The 17,839-nt window shown below is 43.8% G+C and overlaps 1 protein-coding gene across 3 annotated transcripts; it reads right to left on the bottom strand.

Annotated features, from left to right (window-relative positions):
* Positions 1–1,993: 1,993 nt before the first annotated feature.
* On the bottom strand, positions 1,994–17,556 carry ldb1a (LIM domain binding 1a). Of its 3 annotated transcripts, none has more exons than XM_076076950.1 (11): positions 17,371–17,553; positions 8,501–8,603; positions 7,665–7,709; positions 7,398–7,473; positions 6,314–6,416; positions 5,912–6,084; positions 5,706–5,828; positions 5,535–5,612; positions 5,288–5,411; positions 4,968–5,116; positions 1,994–3,182 (listed from the first exon to the last, which is right to left on the bottom strand). In XM_076076950.1, the coding sequence occupies exons 1-11, from the start codon at positions 17,396–17,398 to the stop codon at positions 3,129–3,131; spliced, it is 1,056 nt and encodes a 351-aa protein (XP_075933065.1). In that variant the 5' UTR covers positions 17,399–17,553; the 3' UTR covers positions 1,994–3,128. The 3 variants fall into 3 exon arrangements, with proteins under 3 accessions (XP_075933065.1, XP_075933066.1, XP_075933064.1); XM_076076951.1 differs by having other exon boundaries at positions 4,974–5,116; positions 17,371–17,551; XM_076076949.1 differs by lacking the exon at positions 1,994–3,182 and adding an exon at positions 3,193–4,061 and having other exon boundaries at positions 17,371–17,556.
* Positions 17,557–17,839: the final 283 nt, after the last annotated feature.

The following is a 17,839-nucleotide window of genomic DNA, read 5'->3' as shown; positions in this document are numbered from 1 at the left end:
TGAATCATGTTATTTTGGTTTTATGTTATTCTACCTGCTTTGTTGTGATATAAGTATATGTTCTTGTGAGTTTGTTCTTGTCATTGTGTTAATTACATTGATTTTGACTTTATGCATTGTCCGTTAATGACGAAGCATCCCGTCATGCTGCATCATAGTGATAGACCTGCATTCTTTATGAAGCTCTGGCGTAAGTTCAGTCAGGAAGACTATACTCTTGCATGCCGAAGCCCGTAGTTTATTTCTCATACATCTGCCAATCACCCCTCATGCATGCTCATTGTTTCCCTGCTGTCATTGTTCGGGGCTGTCAATCATATCAGCTGTCTAGATGATGAGAGCGACACAATCACTTGGTTAGCCAAGTCTTGCTGCTGTCTCTTTTAAATAGGATTGTCTCTCTACCGTCACTACATTCATGCTGCTGTTACGCAACCCTCCACCTCCCCATCTCCGCCCCAATCTTTGCAGATTCATCATCTTCATCAACTCATGTCTGGACTCCACGGGAGGATTTATCTTGCTGCTGCTCCGGGCAGACGCCCCTCCGTTACAAATCTCCTTGTAGAGTCCAAGCGCCAAAGACTCTGAAGACTTTAACATCGCATATCCTTTGTTCACAATAAACCCTTATCTTTTCTTTATCCGACTTGTCTTTCCTGACACTCTGCAGTTAGTGTATAGGTGTCGAGCTGCATGTAACATTTTATTTCACCTGTCAAATGTTGCAGTGTTATGTGAATATGCGGTTTTTACATGAAAACAATAATAGCTGTGGCGTCATGAGGTTATTGGGAGGTGGTTGAACTGTAGTAGGGCAGCACTGAAGGCCCAGGTATAAAATACACAGCGCACCACTGTATTTGAGTGAATGGTTCCTGTGATTACCGAAGAACATGTCAGTGTTTTTAGTCTTTTTGTGCGATTATCCTGTTAGCAGTGCAGCATGATAAAAACACGTTGACATCACATTCACAGATGCAGAGCTAAGTCCAATAACAACCAAGTTTTTCAGTGAAAATTCATCTTTATTGATACCATACATGAATTATCAATGACAGAAACCTGGCAAAAAATATAGATATAAAATCACCCCTATGGTGAGGTGCTACAGGAGCCAGCTATTGGTGAATTGCCATTTCAGCTTTGTCTCACATTTCACAAACCCCTATTCCCTAAATGATGTCAACTTAGGAAACACAGGGTGTTGAAAAGTTCCCCCCAGATTGATTCTGCGTCGGCCTGCTGAGTAGATACACTATAGGGCCGCAAGAGACGATAAGTAAGGGCTTAGAAACAATAGCCTGCAGCTCAGTGTAGATTTACAAACAGCATTTCTGTCAAATATAATGGTGGAGGATTTCTGACAGCTCCGTCTGTCCTGGTGCTCTGGGAGACCCCTGCTGGGTGAGTTTGGAAATTCCTATCCAAGAGCTGGGTGATGAGTAAACAGGAAGAGGTCAAGCTCAGAGGGTCCCCTCCTCAGGATAAGGTGTCATGTCAATGGTCAACATATTTTCATGAAAGAAAAATTTACTTTTGCATTTTTTTCACTCATTGGTTACAGATTTGAAATGTATCTGGAAAAAAAAAAAAAAATCCAACAAAACATCAGAGGGTTTAGGTAAATCTGATCAAGTTTCAGTGAGGACTGCTCCACTGTGGAACAATCCCAGCATCTATGGACTCCAAGCTCTTTATCAGGACCACTCACCTTAAAATCGAGCGACATAACAGAAAAATAAGGCTAACTTAGAGGTCAACACTTTCTCTAAATGTGGTTATTTATTGATTTTCAGTTCATCTGACAAGTTGAACCGGCCAGAACTGGGAGCCACACAAAAAAAACACACACGTGTGATGGAATGGCCGGTATTAGCGTTAAATGACTCAGCAGCCCAACAAACTTCTACATATATCATGAGTATAGTACAGGTGGGTTGGACCTAAACAGAATGTCAATACATAGAAAAATAAATACAGTTTGCTAAAATGAGGGCAAAATTCTTTTTATCAGTGATTGTACCATTAAAAATCACGTAAAAAAAAAAGAAAAAAGAAGAGGATTTTAATCTCTTTACATTAGATTGAGTTTCTCATAATTCTAGGGAGGAATACATAGAATGCCTTTTACAGAAATGACTACCTAAAAATATACAAGCACAGACACAAATATGAGTAAAGCCAACAAAATGATTGGTCATAAAAACAAACAGCGCAGTGTAATCAATATCTGAAGAATCTTTACATGTAGCTCCTTGGTCTGCAGCTTTCTTAATTGCGATTACAAACATTTCTGGGAAACTTAAGTTAATACAAAAGTTGTTTTTTTTCTTCCTATTTTACAATCCTGTCAAAACTTGTTTTTAAAATATTTTTGAGTAGCAAATTTGAGACGTTTTCTGTTATGTTCTCTGAAGAGAGGTCCCCCAGATAAGAGATTTCAAGACAAAGCAAAACAGGTCTGCAATGACAAGTCAACAGATCCAGGATGGAGAACTAGCGGGGAGAAGAGTTTACAGCGTGCTGCTTTGTACTCGCATCAAACAAGATGGAGGACGTTAAAAACACACCAGCCCTGTTCTCCCCAACTGGTTTTCTAGCACTGAAGCGGATGGACCTGCCGACGGCTGACACGGATGGACGACATTATATTAAGCGTAGACTTACATGGAAGTTATTACCGTCACAAGAAGAATGATCTAACAGCGATACGTATACATTAATATACTGCAGGTTTCAGATGTTTTACAGCTCTTACATTAGCAATAATAGGAAAAACAAAATACACCGTCAATTCATAAGAAAAATAGATTGGAGTTAATCGTGGAAAACAGTGCAAAGAATATTCTGGGGTGTTTTTGTTTGCTTGCTTGTCTGTTTATTTTTTAGAAATAGTTTACAAAAATAAAAACAATTCAAAACAAGTCGAAAACATAGAAAATGAAAACACACTTCTGTAGCATCTGGTGCTCTGGTCCAGATATGCTGCGTACCACCTCTCTCCAGTACCTCAATGTTTTATGCTGCAGGTGTAGGTGAGTGTGTGTGTGTGTGTGTGCATGTATGCGTCAGTGTTTGTGTGTATGCGTGTGTGTGTGTGTGTTTAAGATTTAGCGTAGTGGTTCTCAACTCCGGTCCTCAAGCTCCGGCACTGTACAGGTTTTTGTTCCAACCAGGTCCTACAAAAACAAATAATTGAGTTTTTAAAAACCGAACGTTGAATTTTGATACTAAAGAGTGCACACAGTTTTCTGCAGCCTGCAAAAAAATAAGTTAAATAAAAGCTCAGCATTTCTTCCCTGTGACATGAGCACAACAGAAACAACGTGGTGCGTCGTCAAGGAGAACGCATGCCTGAGAGACCCGAGGTTGGAACAAGAACCCACTGGACAACAGGACATGCCAACTTTGGCTCAAACCCTGTGGTGAGCTTTGATGGGGGGGGGGGGGGGAGGGGGGTAAAGACACATGCACACACACACACCCCCGCCAGTCTCACCGCTCCTCTAAGAGGACTGACTGGAGCCGAGCAGACAAGGGCCAAGGCTGAGCACCACTGGTCATGTGCAACTATGTGAGGGAGCGACTCTGCTGACTCTGTCCTTCATGTGACAGTTAAGAGCTTCATCAGTCCATCAGCTACCGTCCCTTCTCCTAACCGCTCTCCTTTCGTCATAAAATGAACATGACGGAACAAAACAAACAGAAAGTAATCAAACACAAGTGCTCGAGGCCACCCTCACTGACTCCTCTCGCTAGTGTGTTGGCTCAGGTGGATCCCAGTAGGGTTTAAGCATTGACAAAAAGGGGGGGCCGGCTGAGACCTCAGCGCTCTACTGGGACGACTGGGAGTTGTCATTCTTGCTCTCCTGACTGGAGGGGGCCTTGTTGTTCCAGGGCGAGTGTGCCCCAAGTGCAGGCGAGCTGTTGAAACTGTCCTCATCCTCCAGGCCATTCGCCCCATCGAACTGCGTGTTCTCCAGCCGTGTGATCAGACGCTCGTCCTCGTCACCAAACTCCCCTCCCATCAGAGTGGGCTCTCCCACCATCATCACGTCCTAAAGGGGACAGCAAGGGCCGGTACATATTATCCCCATAATACAGGGGGTTGCGCGGAATGACTGGCTGCACGGACGAGTTGTAAGTGGAGTGTTTTCTTGCCTACGGTCTAGCGATTTAACTTGGTTCAATTTCAGCTTCTTTTCTTTATGATATGCATGATAATTGATACTTCAAGATGCGTTTCAGGGACAAAGAGAGTATTAAAACCTGAGGTATTAGTGTCCTTTTACTCCTGAACCAATCCCAACAGGACAAGGTGTTGTCAGGGCATCTACCCTGACAGTTGTGTCCGTTGTGGCCCTGACTCCCTTCCCCCGTTCCAAGAACCAGGGTCAAGGGCCCTCCCTACTGGCCAGCAGTGGGCGTCCCTGAACCTTGAGTGCTGCATCAAGGGGGAGGGAGGGAGGGAGGGAGGAAGGGAGGGGGAGGGGGGGGGGGGGCTGTTTCATTCCACCTCGGGTCTCGTTCACTCAACCAAGCAACCAAGTCAGCAAAGACAGCAGGGCTGTGTGAATCGTGTGCTCTGAGAGACTAACTCTAAAACCAAGATGATACAGCAGACTTAGAGAGAAACCCTAACTGTCCCCACTGGAAATCAGAGCAAGGTAACCCAACCCTACCCCCCCCCCCCCATGGCCCCGAAATAGTTTAACCCATAAACCTGTGGCCCCAGAGGACAAGGGACTGCCCATCACTGGTTCACATCAGGAGTCTACTAACTAAATCTACTCATCCCCCCCTTCCAGAGGCATCCCTCTGCTATCTCTATCCTGCTGCTACACCTACCCCCCCCCCTACACCCACAAATAACTTCCTAACCCCCGTGGCTGTATTTCCAACCCCTTCACCCCATGTCTTATCCTCCACGGTGCAGAGAGAGGTTAAGTAGATGTAATGCTTACAGGTACCTGGTTGGAGAGAGAGAAGCTGTTGGCTGGACTCTTCTTTTTGCTGTTACTGTTGTTATTGCTGCCTGCGCCGGTGCTCACGGTGCTTCCACCGGACACCTTCCGTTTCCGCCGCTTGTTTGGAGCTTGTCTGGCTGGCTCGGCTACGTAGACAACAGGTGGAAGATATGTTTCATAATCACATATTCAAGTGAATGTCAATCTGTTTTCTTTCAATTGCAACCGGATTCGTTTGTGCTCCGCGGCTTAATGAACGTACGGGCAACACCGCCATAAACGCCACAGGCAATTTCAAAAAGGTGTGTGTGCGTTACCTGGAGGTGCTACCATTCTTTGCCACTTTTGGAAGAGGCAAGTCTTCAGGCAGTCTCTGGGGCTCAAGCTGTAGGTCTTATGCCTCGACATCAACTCTTGCATGGGCTCCAATATCACGCATAGCTTTACGGAGGATAACGAGAGGAACCAAACAGACAGAAAGAGCGTTAACAGGTTGCTGCAGTTGAGGTTAATTTACTGACCGATCAAAAAGAGAACAACATGATCACAGGGAAACGTGCTTACACGGAGGTAGTTGAGTGTGGAGTTGGACAGCCCACATCTGGTGATATTTTTAGCCAGCTGATCGAGCATTTGCGGATCCTGTGTGATTATGTTGAAAGGATAACATGAATAAAGTGCACGTACAGTATGTGCATTTGAGCGGGGGGGGGGTTATTTGGGTTTGGAACTCACATGCATAGCCAGAATGCTCCTTGGTAGGACCTCTCTGTGTTGTCTGATGCTGAAGTGCCACGTCTTGATCCTCATCATGTCATCAAACATGAACTCCAGGTACAGGCGGCCCTCCACGCAAACCTGAACCGCGAGAGAGAAAAGTTACAGGTCACGGCAGCAGCAACAGGAACGAGAGGGACGGCTGCACGTGTTGCATCCGGTACCTGTGTGAACATGGGTTTGCCGTTTTGGGTGACCATGGTGCATTGGTCGCAGTCCAGAGACACAAAGTTACTGTGGAAGGACTCCTTCGGGTGCTTCAAAACATAGAACAGCTCGGTGGCGCCGCCCTCAAAAATACTTCGAAAGTATCGTGGGATCAAAGTCCTGCCGATGGCTGCACACAAAAATAGAAGTTTGTCAATAAATGTAATCAATACATCAAAATTAAATGAAATTTGAATCACCCACATATACCAGGTAGAAGATATAAAACATCTGGACATTTTGAAGATAGTCATTATTGGACATTACTAAAATATAAACAGTTACACGGCCTTTACATTTATAATTAGAACCTGAAAATACAAACAAACAGTGGCATTTTCTTATTTAATCCTTCTTACTGTATCGTTTGGGTCCATCCTCCAGACAGAAGGTGATGGTGAGCATGGCGTCATCCTCAAAGAACTCTGTGGTGAAGGCATCCCACCAGAGATTGTCACAGTCCTGAAAGCAGAGAAAGAACCGCTTCAAATCTAAAAACCTAACTTTGGTAAAGTTATACACGAGGCGAATCACTCCATCATATAATCACAATAAAATAAAACAGCATTCAAGTGCAATACAGTTTGTTTGCTATGAAGAGATGAAGTTATATAATAGATAATATGAGAAAACAAAGAATGATTCTTAACAAGAAGCAGAAGTTCTTGTTTCCTCAAAAAGTAATATTTCGATAAACATTCAACTCTTCTTCCTCTGGTCGATGTAAAACAATGGATTATTGCAAAACCGCTCAAACACAAGAAGCAGAAACTCTCGTTTCCTCAAATGTACTGTTTATTTAACTAATCAACACTACTTCCTCTGGTCAATGTAAGACAATGGATTTGTTTTAAACAGATGTGCATGCTTCATGGTGGCCACGATCATCACTGCAGAAGCGCTTAAATGTTTTGTTGTGCAGTGAAGAAGTCAAAACAACACTGACGGTGGACTTTCTGAACGAGGCATGCTGCCATTCAGACGTCGGGTGTTGTGTTGGACATAAAACTTGGCTTTGTGGTTAAAATCCCCCACAATGCACAGGGGTTAGTGTGGATACATTTGTAATAGTGAGTGCAGACCGACAGCCACATATAAAGCGTGGCTTGTTACAAGTGCTCAGTCGCGCTCTCGAGCATATAAACAGTCGGCACTCTAATTATGTTTTGGCCAGGTTGATCAGATAATCTTATTAGAGCCTGAATGTAAATGAAGTCGGTGCGTTCTCGGGGCTTAATTTCACACAAAATCCCCGAGCGTTGACAGCAGCTGGGAGGGAAAATCTGAAAACAGCAAGTAGTTCACAGGAGCTGCACGATGTTGCACTAGAGATTGTAATCGCAACCAACTTGAAAATGAAACTCAGATGCTGTGTTTTTGCACAGCAACAGTTTGGTGTTGATGTCTTATTACTCTCTATGTGAGTGATGAAGTGACTCTCACCTCTGTCCAATTCTGTAGCCTTTTGTTCAGCTCGTATATCCGGTAATCTGTTTGGTTCCCGTACGGTGTGGGTCTCCTGAAACAGAAAACAGGGGGACTCAACACTCGGTGGCTTTCCCACACAAATACCATGAGCCACGAGCAGTTTCACACTTAAGTTAATAACAGTGTGTTCTAAAATGAACAGAGCACAAGGCTTTATAAATGACTTCTGAGCTGAGACAAACCACAACTGTGTGTTCACTATGCAAGCGGCAGTGTACTCACCCCATTCCAGGCTCCATGTATGATGGGGGGTACATGGGTGTCGGCCTAGGAACAACAAAAAGAACAAACATCAGCAATAATTTTCTAACAAACATAAGCAACACAAAGGATGTGCGTCTTTAGTTCTACACTTTGATCTCAGAACTGTTCGAGCCAATTACTGGATTCAGGGCTAACGATAAAAATCCACATTACAATAGAATACGGAGATATAGAAATATGGGTTTGAAATATTCAACAACATAACATTTAATACGTACTCTAAAATGTTATGGCTGCACTGCGCGTCAGTATGGCATCCATCTTTGTTTGTCACTTTTAATTAAGCTGATTGTTGCTGCTTCTCTTATTTACTTTATAAGACCGCCACATTGAATAAGAACAGAAGAAATCACCAGTCAGTCACTGGTAAACCGGAAGCTCAGCATCAAACGTGTGCAGATTTAAAGGGAAACAAGTTCCGGGTTCAGTGTCAAGTGCATAACAATGCCCACAACGAGCTGTAATACTATACAATTTTTAACAATTATTAACAAATTACAGTTTAAACAGCTTCAACAGAACCACTGAGCCAAAAGAAAAACAGCTGCCCAAAAATATTCAGAACTAAAATGCAAGCACCGGTTCAATAGTGATCCCGCGGTCACAACTGCAATCTGGACTGAGAAATAATTAAAAATCTACGGGTATTTGGGGGAGAAATGATTTCAACAGTACACCCCCCCCATTATCACAAGAAAGAAGAAACATTAATATAACAGGTGACTAAAAACTTTTGAACGGCGAGTACAAGCCATAAAACATCAATACACATCATTATCTATAGAGAAACCTACCCCACATCTCTGTCCAGCATAGCGCCTGGGTGGAAGGGGGGGAAGCTGCCGCCGTTGGGGGGCTCCTTAGGAGAGTACAGCTTGAATGACTTTGACGAACAGCCTGCACACGAGCAGAGACGGAGGGGGGGAAAAAGTGCAGAGATTTAGAGGAGATTTAGATTTAGCTCATTCAAATCACAGCATCATCCAAGTAATCTAATGCTGAATGATTCTGCTGAGATTTAAAAAAAAGCACACTGCCAAAACAATTTCCTGCTGCTTTCATTATCTAATCCATCTTCAATCTGGTAAATGGACAAGAAAACAAATCATGACGGAAAGAAAAAACTGAAATATTTATTAGCCGACAGAAATCTGAGAAAACAATCAGTGAACTGGGGAACTACACGCAGAGGAGATCGTCTGACATGTTCTTTGTGTTTTGTACCATTATAGGGAGCCCTCTTCTCTGCATTCAGCCCCATGTGATCCTAACCATGCGCCTCTGCTGTGTGTGTGTGTGTGTCTGTGTGTGTGTGTGTGTGTGTCCCCCCTAGTTGCCTCTTCTACCCATCCCCCCATGCATTGCCCGGCTGTTGTTAACCCTCGTCTGTCCAGATAAAGCGTTCAGGCTCAAACAGTTCAGTTCTCTTAGAAACAAATCTTTGCGGTATCTCTACTCAGGGAGACTTTACGTTGCATTTAATTAGGCCTGATTAAAAAAAGGCTGCATACCCAAGCAGCCAAACCGTAGCGGGCTGGGATGTTGAGAAAAACAACCCCATGAAATTTGACCGGGGCTTGCCCATAACACCCACCCTACAGCTTCAGATAACAGATAAGGAAACGTTGAGTCCCTTTATAATGTGGTTTGAGCGTGTCCTGCTTGTAAATCTGGTATTCCCAACAGGCACCTGAAGTCAGCATTATGTTAATGTGTTTCTTTTACACCGTTACGATTGATGCACAGCCATCGGCCACCGTCAGCTAGGCATACAACATGGTGATTGTGCCAAATGAACACTGAGCCACACTAATGCAGGATCAAACATAACGGCTGAATGTTTGATAAGGCCAGACAGACTACTCTACAAATGGTGATGGTTAAAGTCAAGATATACAAATGGAGAGAGAAAGGCAGGCCTTGGGGTCAAGTATTGACAGTGTGAACTGTGATCTGTCCGTCCCCATTCACCGCTCCTCCAACAACCACAACTCCTCCTTCGTTTACTCCCTTGCTTCAGTACAACCCTGGCAGGTCATCTTCTCCTCCCGATTGCTATGTGGGTGAACCTGCTCAGGGGCACCCAACAATACTTCTCTATATGCATTACGTCTGACCTATAGACCCCCCCTCCCCCAAACACAAGTAGCCCCAGACAGCATTCAACCCACATATGCTGAAGTCTTCATCCAATCTCATGGTGATGCATATTGTGCCAAACACAAATCCCTGTAAGAAATCCGAGTAGAAGTCTTGTTTTCTCCATTATGTAATGTCTCCACGTTCAGAAACACACATTCTGCACAAAATGCTGACACACAGTTTATTCTCGCCCTTGAATAATCACCAACACACACCCTGTAAAACCATGTACCGTCAACAGCGTGAAACATATCCACAAGACATCAGATGCATTATGTATGAGTCATTTTACAGGCCAGACCATCTTTTGAATAAGTATTTTTGATGAAAGACATGTTCAGGTACACATGACAAATACCGTTAGAGATGGATGACTCCAGCAAGTAAGCATCCTTTGAAAGGACACAATTAAGATGAGTCACCATGATGCAGAAGCACTCCAACAATGGTGACGTTGAAATAATGAGACTTTCAGGTGCAGTTCAGTCCTCTCAAACAATAGAAGAGCATCCAGAAGCTGGCCCACAGCCAATAAAACATCCGAAACAAATGAGCCAAGACTGTCAACATTCTTCCACTGATGACTGGTATAACGCTAGCTCAGTCTATAGCACAGTCGACATTTAAAAAAATAAGCCTGTGTTCACTTTAACACACTGGACCAGGCGTAAATTGGAGCACAGGGCCGCGTTCATTCAACGTCTACAGAGGACAGATGCCATTGCTAAGCTATTAACGTAGCTAACGTTAACGTAAGCTAGTTGCTGAACTACCGCCACCCACTTATGATTCCCCGTGCGTGTTTACTGTGAACCAGCGGAGCTGTCAAAGGTAGCGTGGCTACCTTTGAGTTACCTTTGTTTGAGTTACCTGCAGAGAAAGGTCCACCGAAACACGGTGTTGCTCAACACCTCCGCTCGGTGTGTTTCTCGCCAGCTAGCTTCGCTGCTAGCCGGAGCGGCTGGACGGCGAAAGCTCCAGCGCCGACCGTCGATAATGTAACGTTAGTCCTGCACCACAACAACACGAGAGACGGGAAGTGAAACACTCCAGCTCGTTGCACTGGTTCCTGACAATTTGCAATCCCCAACTAATTGTTTTTAAATGTCATTTGTTTAGTGGACGATGCTACCTATTTACTACTAACGTTACTACTACAGGAGGACCCTTTGTTCCTGCCAGCCGAGACACGGAGAAAAAAAAAAAAGAAAAAAAGGCCCCGCCTCCTGCACGCGCCCCCGCCCATCCCATCAAACACACCGAGATAAACACAGGCCTGCCTCCATGACAGCCAGGGACCCCAATCTGTCTTGTCCGGGACCCATGCGTGCATCAGTGGCCCCTATAGTGGTACAAGTGGCACCCATTAGGAGGAACGGTTATAAGCCGTAAGCAGTATTTTGCATCTTAAACATGCTATTACAGATTGACAGAATAATCTTATTCCATAGTCTGACAGGATCGTTTTGTATCAGCTTGTTCTGACTCCTCATGGAAGCTTTGTGGTGTTTACAAAGTGTCAACAGGGTTCATGCATTCTTGATATGTGCATTATTGTATATACATTTCCACCCTGACATATTAGGTACTTTTGGAAACTTCGGGGCGTTAACTAGAATTTACATTTAGTAGAAAACATTTGGCTACACTGCATGGGTTTATAAAGAGTGAGAAACGTGTGGATCAGTGGTACTTAAGAGGTTAAGTTTACAGTATTTCTTCATTGTTACAAGACAGACATGATGCCCTTAGATACAAACTATCCCTGTGCTCTCATAATTATGACAAATGATAAATTGTCTTTAAAAAAGTCATAGCGTATAATTAAGCTGGAGGTATTAAGACTGAAGCCCTTTTAAGGATTTTGCCAGATTGTATTAAATATATACTTAACAGAAAGGCTGGGACCTACAGGTAGACCCTCAGTATATCTCAGCACATTTCATGAGGAATAATACAGTATAAAGGTTGATCGTTGAATACAAACAATAGATGTCAGTACAATGAAAAATTATATTTCACTTTTTGAATTTTGGAAACTCCTGCATTCAAGCACATATAACAGAAACTCCTGTGAAGCTCTGCAGTATGAGAACCGTGTGCATTTATAAAACCTTTCTACGGTGGGGGCATTAACATTCAGTTCAGTCATAATAAGCAGTCATGAGGAATGAAGGGAGAGAGACATGATTTTTGCCAGGGCTGCTGGAAGCACTGGTCAGTCTGTCCTGACTGTAACAACCCCAAAATGAAAAGAACACGAGTGTGATTCAGACATTTTATTCACACTGTTCAGCAAATCTGCCACAAAGACTATTTACCTAAACAGGCTGTTTAATTCAAGCCAACTTCGTAAAGGCTTATGAAAAATGATTGACTTGGCTGATGTCCTCCATCCTGAGCCTCAGATTATGTAAGGGTATAATCTGCAGCCTCACTTTTAATCAATAACCACTCTAATGTTTACAAGCAATATATTTGAAGCCCGGAAAACCTTTTGTGGTCTGAAAGTGCATTTAAAGCTCAATTTGTTGAGGCTTTCACTTGAGCTGCCAGTCAGTTTGTAGAATTATATAAGTGAAGCAGTGCATTTCATTGAGAGAGTAAACACATCTGACCCAGACCAGTCACTCTTACTGCATAAAGCCCCCATCAGGCTTAGAGTGCAGATATACAGCATCATCTGCAGCTCGTGCTCACTATTCAGATTGGAGGAGAACGACACAAAAATATCTGTGGGCTACATCATCGGTTAAATGTTGGAAAACAATGCAACTCAGAATTTCGTTAAAGTAACTATGGTCCAATCTAGAGAGTTTGGCTGTGTAGTTATGACAGAAAATAAATTATTGGACAGCTATAGGGGAATAAAACATAAAAGAAAGACTAAAGCCTTTTGTTGTAAGGTAGGACTAGATGTATAAGCTTTTGTTGAAAACAATGGTTCCTCAGTCAGTGTTGATGGACGGACACAAAGAACAGATGTGACAGAACAGCATCTCCCTCTGCTGGTATATGCTGCAAACATCCTCACACTTCAATTATTGAATACAATAAATAGAATACAACACAATACAATGAACTTTACTGTACACTATTCACAGCTAACATAATCTATAAAATCTCTCATTTTTATCTTTAAGATCTTTATCTGCCTATTCCATGATGATATCAACCAATAACCTTAATAAGCACAATAGTGCTTATATTAATGGCATCTGAATTCGGTAGTCTGCATTATCATCATTACAATAACAAAAGAAACACATGTAAATGGCTTGTAAGGAAGTGTGGATCACACAGCAACGTTATGGAATACTGCATACATTACTGTGGGAGTGTTTCAGTCCTGAGAATTGGATTTCATGTGTATTCAGTAAGAGTCACATTTAGTGATAACATTAAATGGAAGTACACAAGAACTACATTTTAATTTCGTAACTGAAAAACTGTTCTTGTACTACACACGACCTCTTTTATTTATAGATCCCTATAGCTCCGAAGAACACTTTACACGTACTATTTTATGCAGAGGCGGACTACATAACATTACCACTGAAATGCTTTCCATGCATTGTAATGGAAAATAATAATGTGGTCTCTAATACAGAAAAATGTCAAATGAATTTTTAATCATTTGGTTCATTACTCAAGCATCCTTCCAGTCAGACAGCTATTGCACTTTAAAAAAACTGACCGTGATAAATAAACTGAGGCGAGCTGTAAACAAGTCGACTCCACACAGGCCATACACGTGTAAACATGCCGTAAAGCTTTTTTCCGAAGCCCTCCAACGTATTGTGTCTGTACACAAACGTGTGACAGAGAGAGTCACTTATTCGCGAGGAAATCTGTAGAGAGCGCTGGTGAACAGCATGTTCACACTCCTGTCGCTGCTTTTCTAGCCGCCACAGTGGGAGCACAAACCTGTCAGGGAAACCGTTCTGCGACACCTGACTGGTAGTGATAGCAACACGGCAGCAGACAGAACTATGCAGGCTGTGGCCTGACAGCAGGAAGTTAAACAGCGTGTGTTCAAGATAAAGAAGGATCGGTGCTGTGGACGCTCGCAATGAGAGAGGTCACTGATCTGAATCCAGGCAGAATTAGCCAATATATAGAGGATTGTGCAGTTTAAACTGGAGGTTTGGTCATTTATATGGCTACTCTTGTTATGCACTTCTGTAATGTGTTACACAAAAATGTAAATCCACCATGAAATATAAATCACTTGTATTCTTATAATAGCGCTCAGTTTTAATGTTCTTAAACTGAACAACGGTGCGACAGCGATGATGTTATTTGGAAACTAATCTTGGAGCCGCTCCACATATAGTGAATAATGAAACAGCTGTGACACAGCACCTACTTTTATTGGAATTTGGACACTTAGTCAGTCGCTAATTCCAAGTAAATGGACAAACTCCACCAAACCCACCTCCATTTTCTGACATCATCAATTCAAGTCTTGAAGCGCTGCTTTTTTTTAACTTTAGGGAAACAATTTACAGTCCAAAGCACAACATAGATTCTGTTAAATGGCAGCAGCTATATGTCAACATTTGCCTCGATTTGCATACACGTTTATCAAATCAAGTCTGTTTGAACACTCCATCTTCGACACCAACCAGCTCAAACAGGCTGGCAAATTCATGATACACTCATTAACAGAAACATGTTTGCATGCTAAATTTACACTAACAGTCCCACTTGCACACACACGATTGGCACAGAAATACAGCACAAAGCTCTCAAATAACTGCGGCTGTCCTCACACCTTCTGTTTTCAGCACAGCTCTGTTTCAGTCTATCTTCAGTCAGTAGCGAGCCTGCTTTCATGTTGTAAAGACTCTGCGGCTTGCACATCTCCCACAAATAAAGGTGTGCTTTGATAGAAAATCATTTTTTCCATCCCACACATTTTGTCGTCTCCCCCTCCTCCCGGCTGTGGCACATGCCAGCTTTCCTCTGCCATCCTGTCGGCCCCGCAGCAGATGTGACATCACTACAGCACGTCCCCCCCCCCCCCCCCCCCCATCTCTCTGACTCCCCAGCATCTCTGTTCTGTCTCCCACGCATTCCTTCTTTCTCTCTGCCTCTGCACACACAGCCATTTTGATCTAGCAAACAAGATCTGAGAGACTCACTAGGGTGGAGGGAGGAGGGGACGAGGAGAAGAGAAGAAATGGAGAATTGAGGAAGGAGAAAAAAATGAGTGAGATAAAGCTGAGGCAGCCGTGTTGTTGTGTAACGGTAATCAAAAAAGCCCTGGCTGTTTGGCTGCCATCTTGGTTCTGCTTTAAGTCACTTTTCGCCAATCAGAAGCCATGTGACTTTCTGCATGAGGTAACAGCACGGTTACTGCAAAAGGCAGTGAAGAAGGGACGAGGGAGTGACAGAGAGTGAGAGGGGGAGGAAGGGGGGGGGGGGGGAGATGAGGAAGGCAGAAACGGGAGGGAGGGGTTAAAGTGAGATGGGTGAGAGATGGTGAGAGTAGTGAGCAGAGGGGAGCGCATGCTTGATTGCATGTGAGAATGGAGGGGAGGGAGGGGGGGGTATCTATTTTTACCATTTAGTCTGCACAAAGGATGTGATTGGCTCCCCTGTGTTAGGACGGATCTCCTTCATGCGGGGAACAAAGCCTTAAAAAGGCTGATTCACAGCAAAGTCACAACAACAGCAGGGTGTCACAGGGTTGTCAATGAGCTAGACAGACATGAGAAGTCTGTTCTTTATTATGGGCTCACAGTCTGCCACATGGCACATACGCTCCGTTCAGATTCCTCTCTTCTATAATGCTCTGACCCAAGAACAAAACAAAGATGAACGGGCCCAGATGAAAAGAGACAGCACTGTAGAATGAGAGAGGATTCGTTTTTCACGATGCAAATTCACACACACAAAGAATGGGGAGGATCTTCCGTCCACCATCGTACAAGAATGTAAACAAACCAGTCTTCAAATATAATGATTTGCTGCGCAACGGCAGCGCAAGAGAGAGAGAGAGAAACTGCAAACCAGTGTTGATCAATGTTGCCTCGTGGTTATCTGCCAGATCAGCCAGTCTAAACTTGTCCTAGCAGGCTCCTCGTGAAGGTGTACGTATGTGCGCGAGTGTGTACGTGCATGCTGTACACGTGCACACGCGCCTGCATGTGTAAACCTGTGAGTGTTGGTGCGCAACATGCACATGGCAGATCTCTCTGGTTCCGCCTCTTTCTCCTTACATCCTTCGAAAAAACATGTGGATATCATTAAAAGTTTCTGCTCCAGAGTTAGGTCTGTCAACAGAGGGAGCGAAGGAGCAGATATCCTGGAAAACGGCAGGAGAGGGCAAGGAAGCGAGCTAGTAGAGAAAAGATCTGAGAGGAGAACATCAAGCAGAAGGCCCCTCTAATATTATTCCATCTGATAGGCGACTACCAATGAATCAGAGCAGCCCCATTAAAATGATACTGACACCCTAATTCAATCTGCCCTCTCTGAGATCCCCTTGAGCAGATGCTACGATTCAATTTCTATGTGTTACTTTCTCCCTTGTGCTGCACACAGCCCGTCCCCTGGCACTGTGCACAGGGCAACGTCTCTGCAGCCTGCCTGCTCTCACCGGGGGTACCGTGGAAGAGAAGTTGCTCCAAAGTCAAACGGTTTATGGGAGAGAATGGATTATAAGATCTACTTGATAAAAATATTGCCACTACATTTTGCTTGCCAAAGACTGACGTGTGCAGAAAGTACTAAATTTCCTTCCTATTGCTCTGACACTGTACGCAGACACCATGACATTAGCAGTAATCCGTTACCTTTATTTAAAACTCAAGAATGTTTAATTTAAAAAAAGCCAAGCCAAGCATAACAACAGCATTTTGCAGGAATGCAAAGTCACAATGACAAAGAGCTGCCTAATATCCCAACAGCAGCTTAACTCAAATTCAACTCTTAACTAAATCTACTTAAGTACCCTCATTAATGGTTTGAATTCATCAAGAGAGACAAGCTTTAAACCATTTTGCAGTGAGTAAAGTACCTTTGCCTCATTCAGTTGTGCCCCGTGGGACAAATATAAGAGTTATTGTGACAGTAAGCAGGGATTTCCACCAACTCCTCGAGACATATAAGAACCCAAATAATGGAGGAGCAGACCTATAGTGGCCAGATAAAGCCGAGAAGAGGAGTGAAAAGCAAGCGGAGCACTTATTGATATCTCAGTGTGTCTGTATGTGACAAAACTCAAAGAGCCATTGATCTGCTGCGCAGCAAGCTAGCGTGACTGAGAGGGTCTGCTGAGCAACTCAATCCCAAAGTGTGGTAGCCTCAGTCTACAACCTTGTTTTAGGACATGTGTTGAGAGTGTAGCACGGCTTCACCGACACACGCACTCACACAGCTTGCCGCTGGGCCCTTAGGCTGCTTTGCAGCACTTTTACACAAGTCATCTTTCTGACAGCACCACTGAGCACAGAGACAGTGGAGGAAAGAGAACCAAGACAGGCAGAAAGAGAAAGAGAGTATAGGCACTCACCGGGACAAGCACAACCTCCAACAGACATCTTCTCACATGTTGGGCTCTGCTCTGAACGAAACAGCTGCACTCAGTCCACACGCTGCTCGCATGGGCTAACTCTGAGGAAAACAACACGGACAGAGGGGTGGAGAGATTAGAGGGAGTGGTACAAAGCAGGGCATGCACACCACAACTATACTCCTCTCTCTCTCTCTCTCTCGCTCTCTCTCTCTCTCTCTCTCGCTCTCTCTCTCTCTCTCTCTCTCTCTGTCAGAGGCAGGAAGTTGGCAGTGGTGCTCTAACTGCATCATTAATAGGCATATTGCAACACAAGTGGGAGGGGAAAATGAGAGAGGAGGGAAATAGGAAGAAAGGGCCTTTACATAACGTGAGACTTGAGTAAGTAATATGGAATGGAGCGAGGGACTGTGTGTGTGTGTGTGTGTGTGTGTGTGTGAGTGTGTTTATGAAAGGGAGAATGCAAGAG

Source organism: Anarhichas minor, unplaced genomic scaffold, assembly GCF_050575085.1.
Source record: "Anarhichas minor isolate MPS153535 unplaced genomic scaffold, ASM5057508v1 ptg000058l, whole genome shotgun sequence".
Classification (NCBI taxonomy): domain Eukaryota; kingdom Metazoa; phylum Chordata; class Actinopteri; order Perciformes; family Anarhichadidae; genus Anarhichas; species Anarhichas minor.
This window is presented reverse-complemented; position numbering and strand designations above follow the sequence as displayed.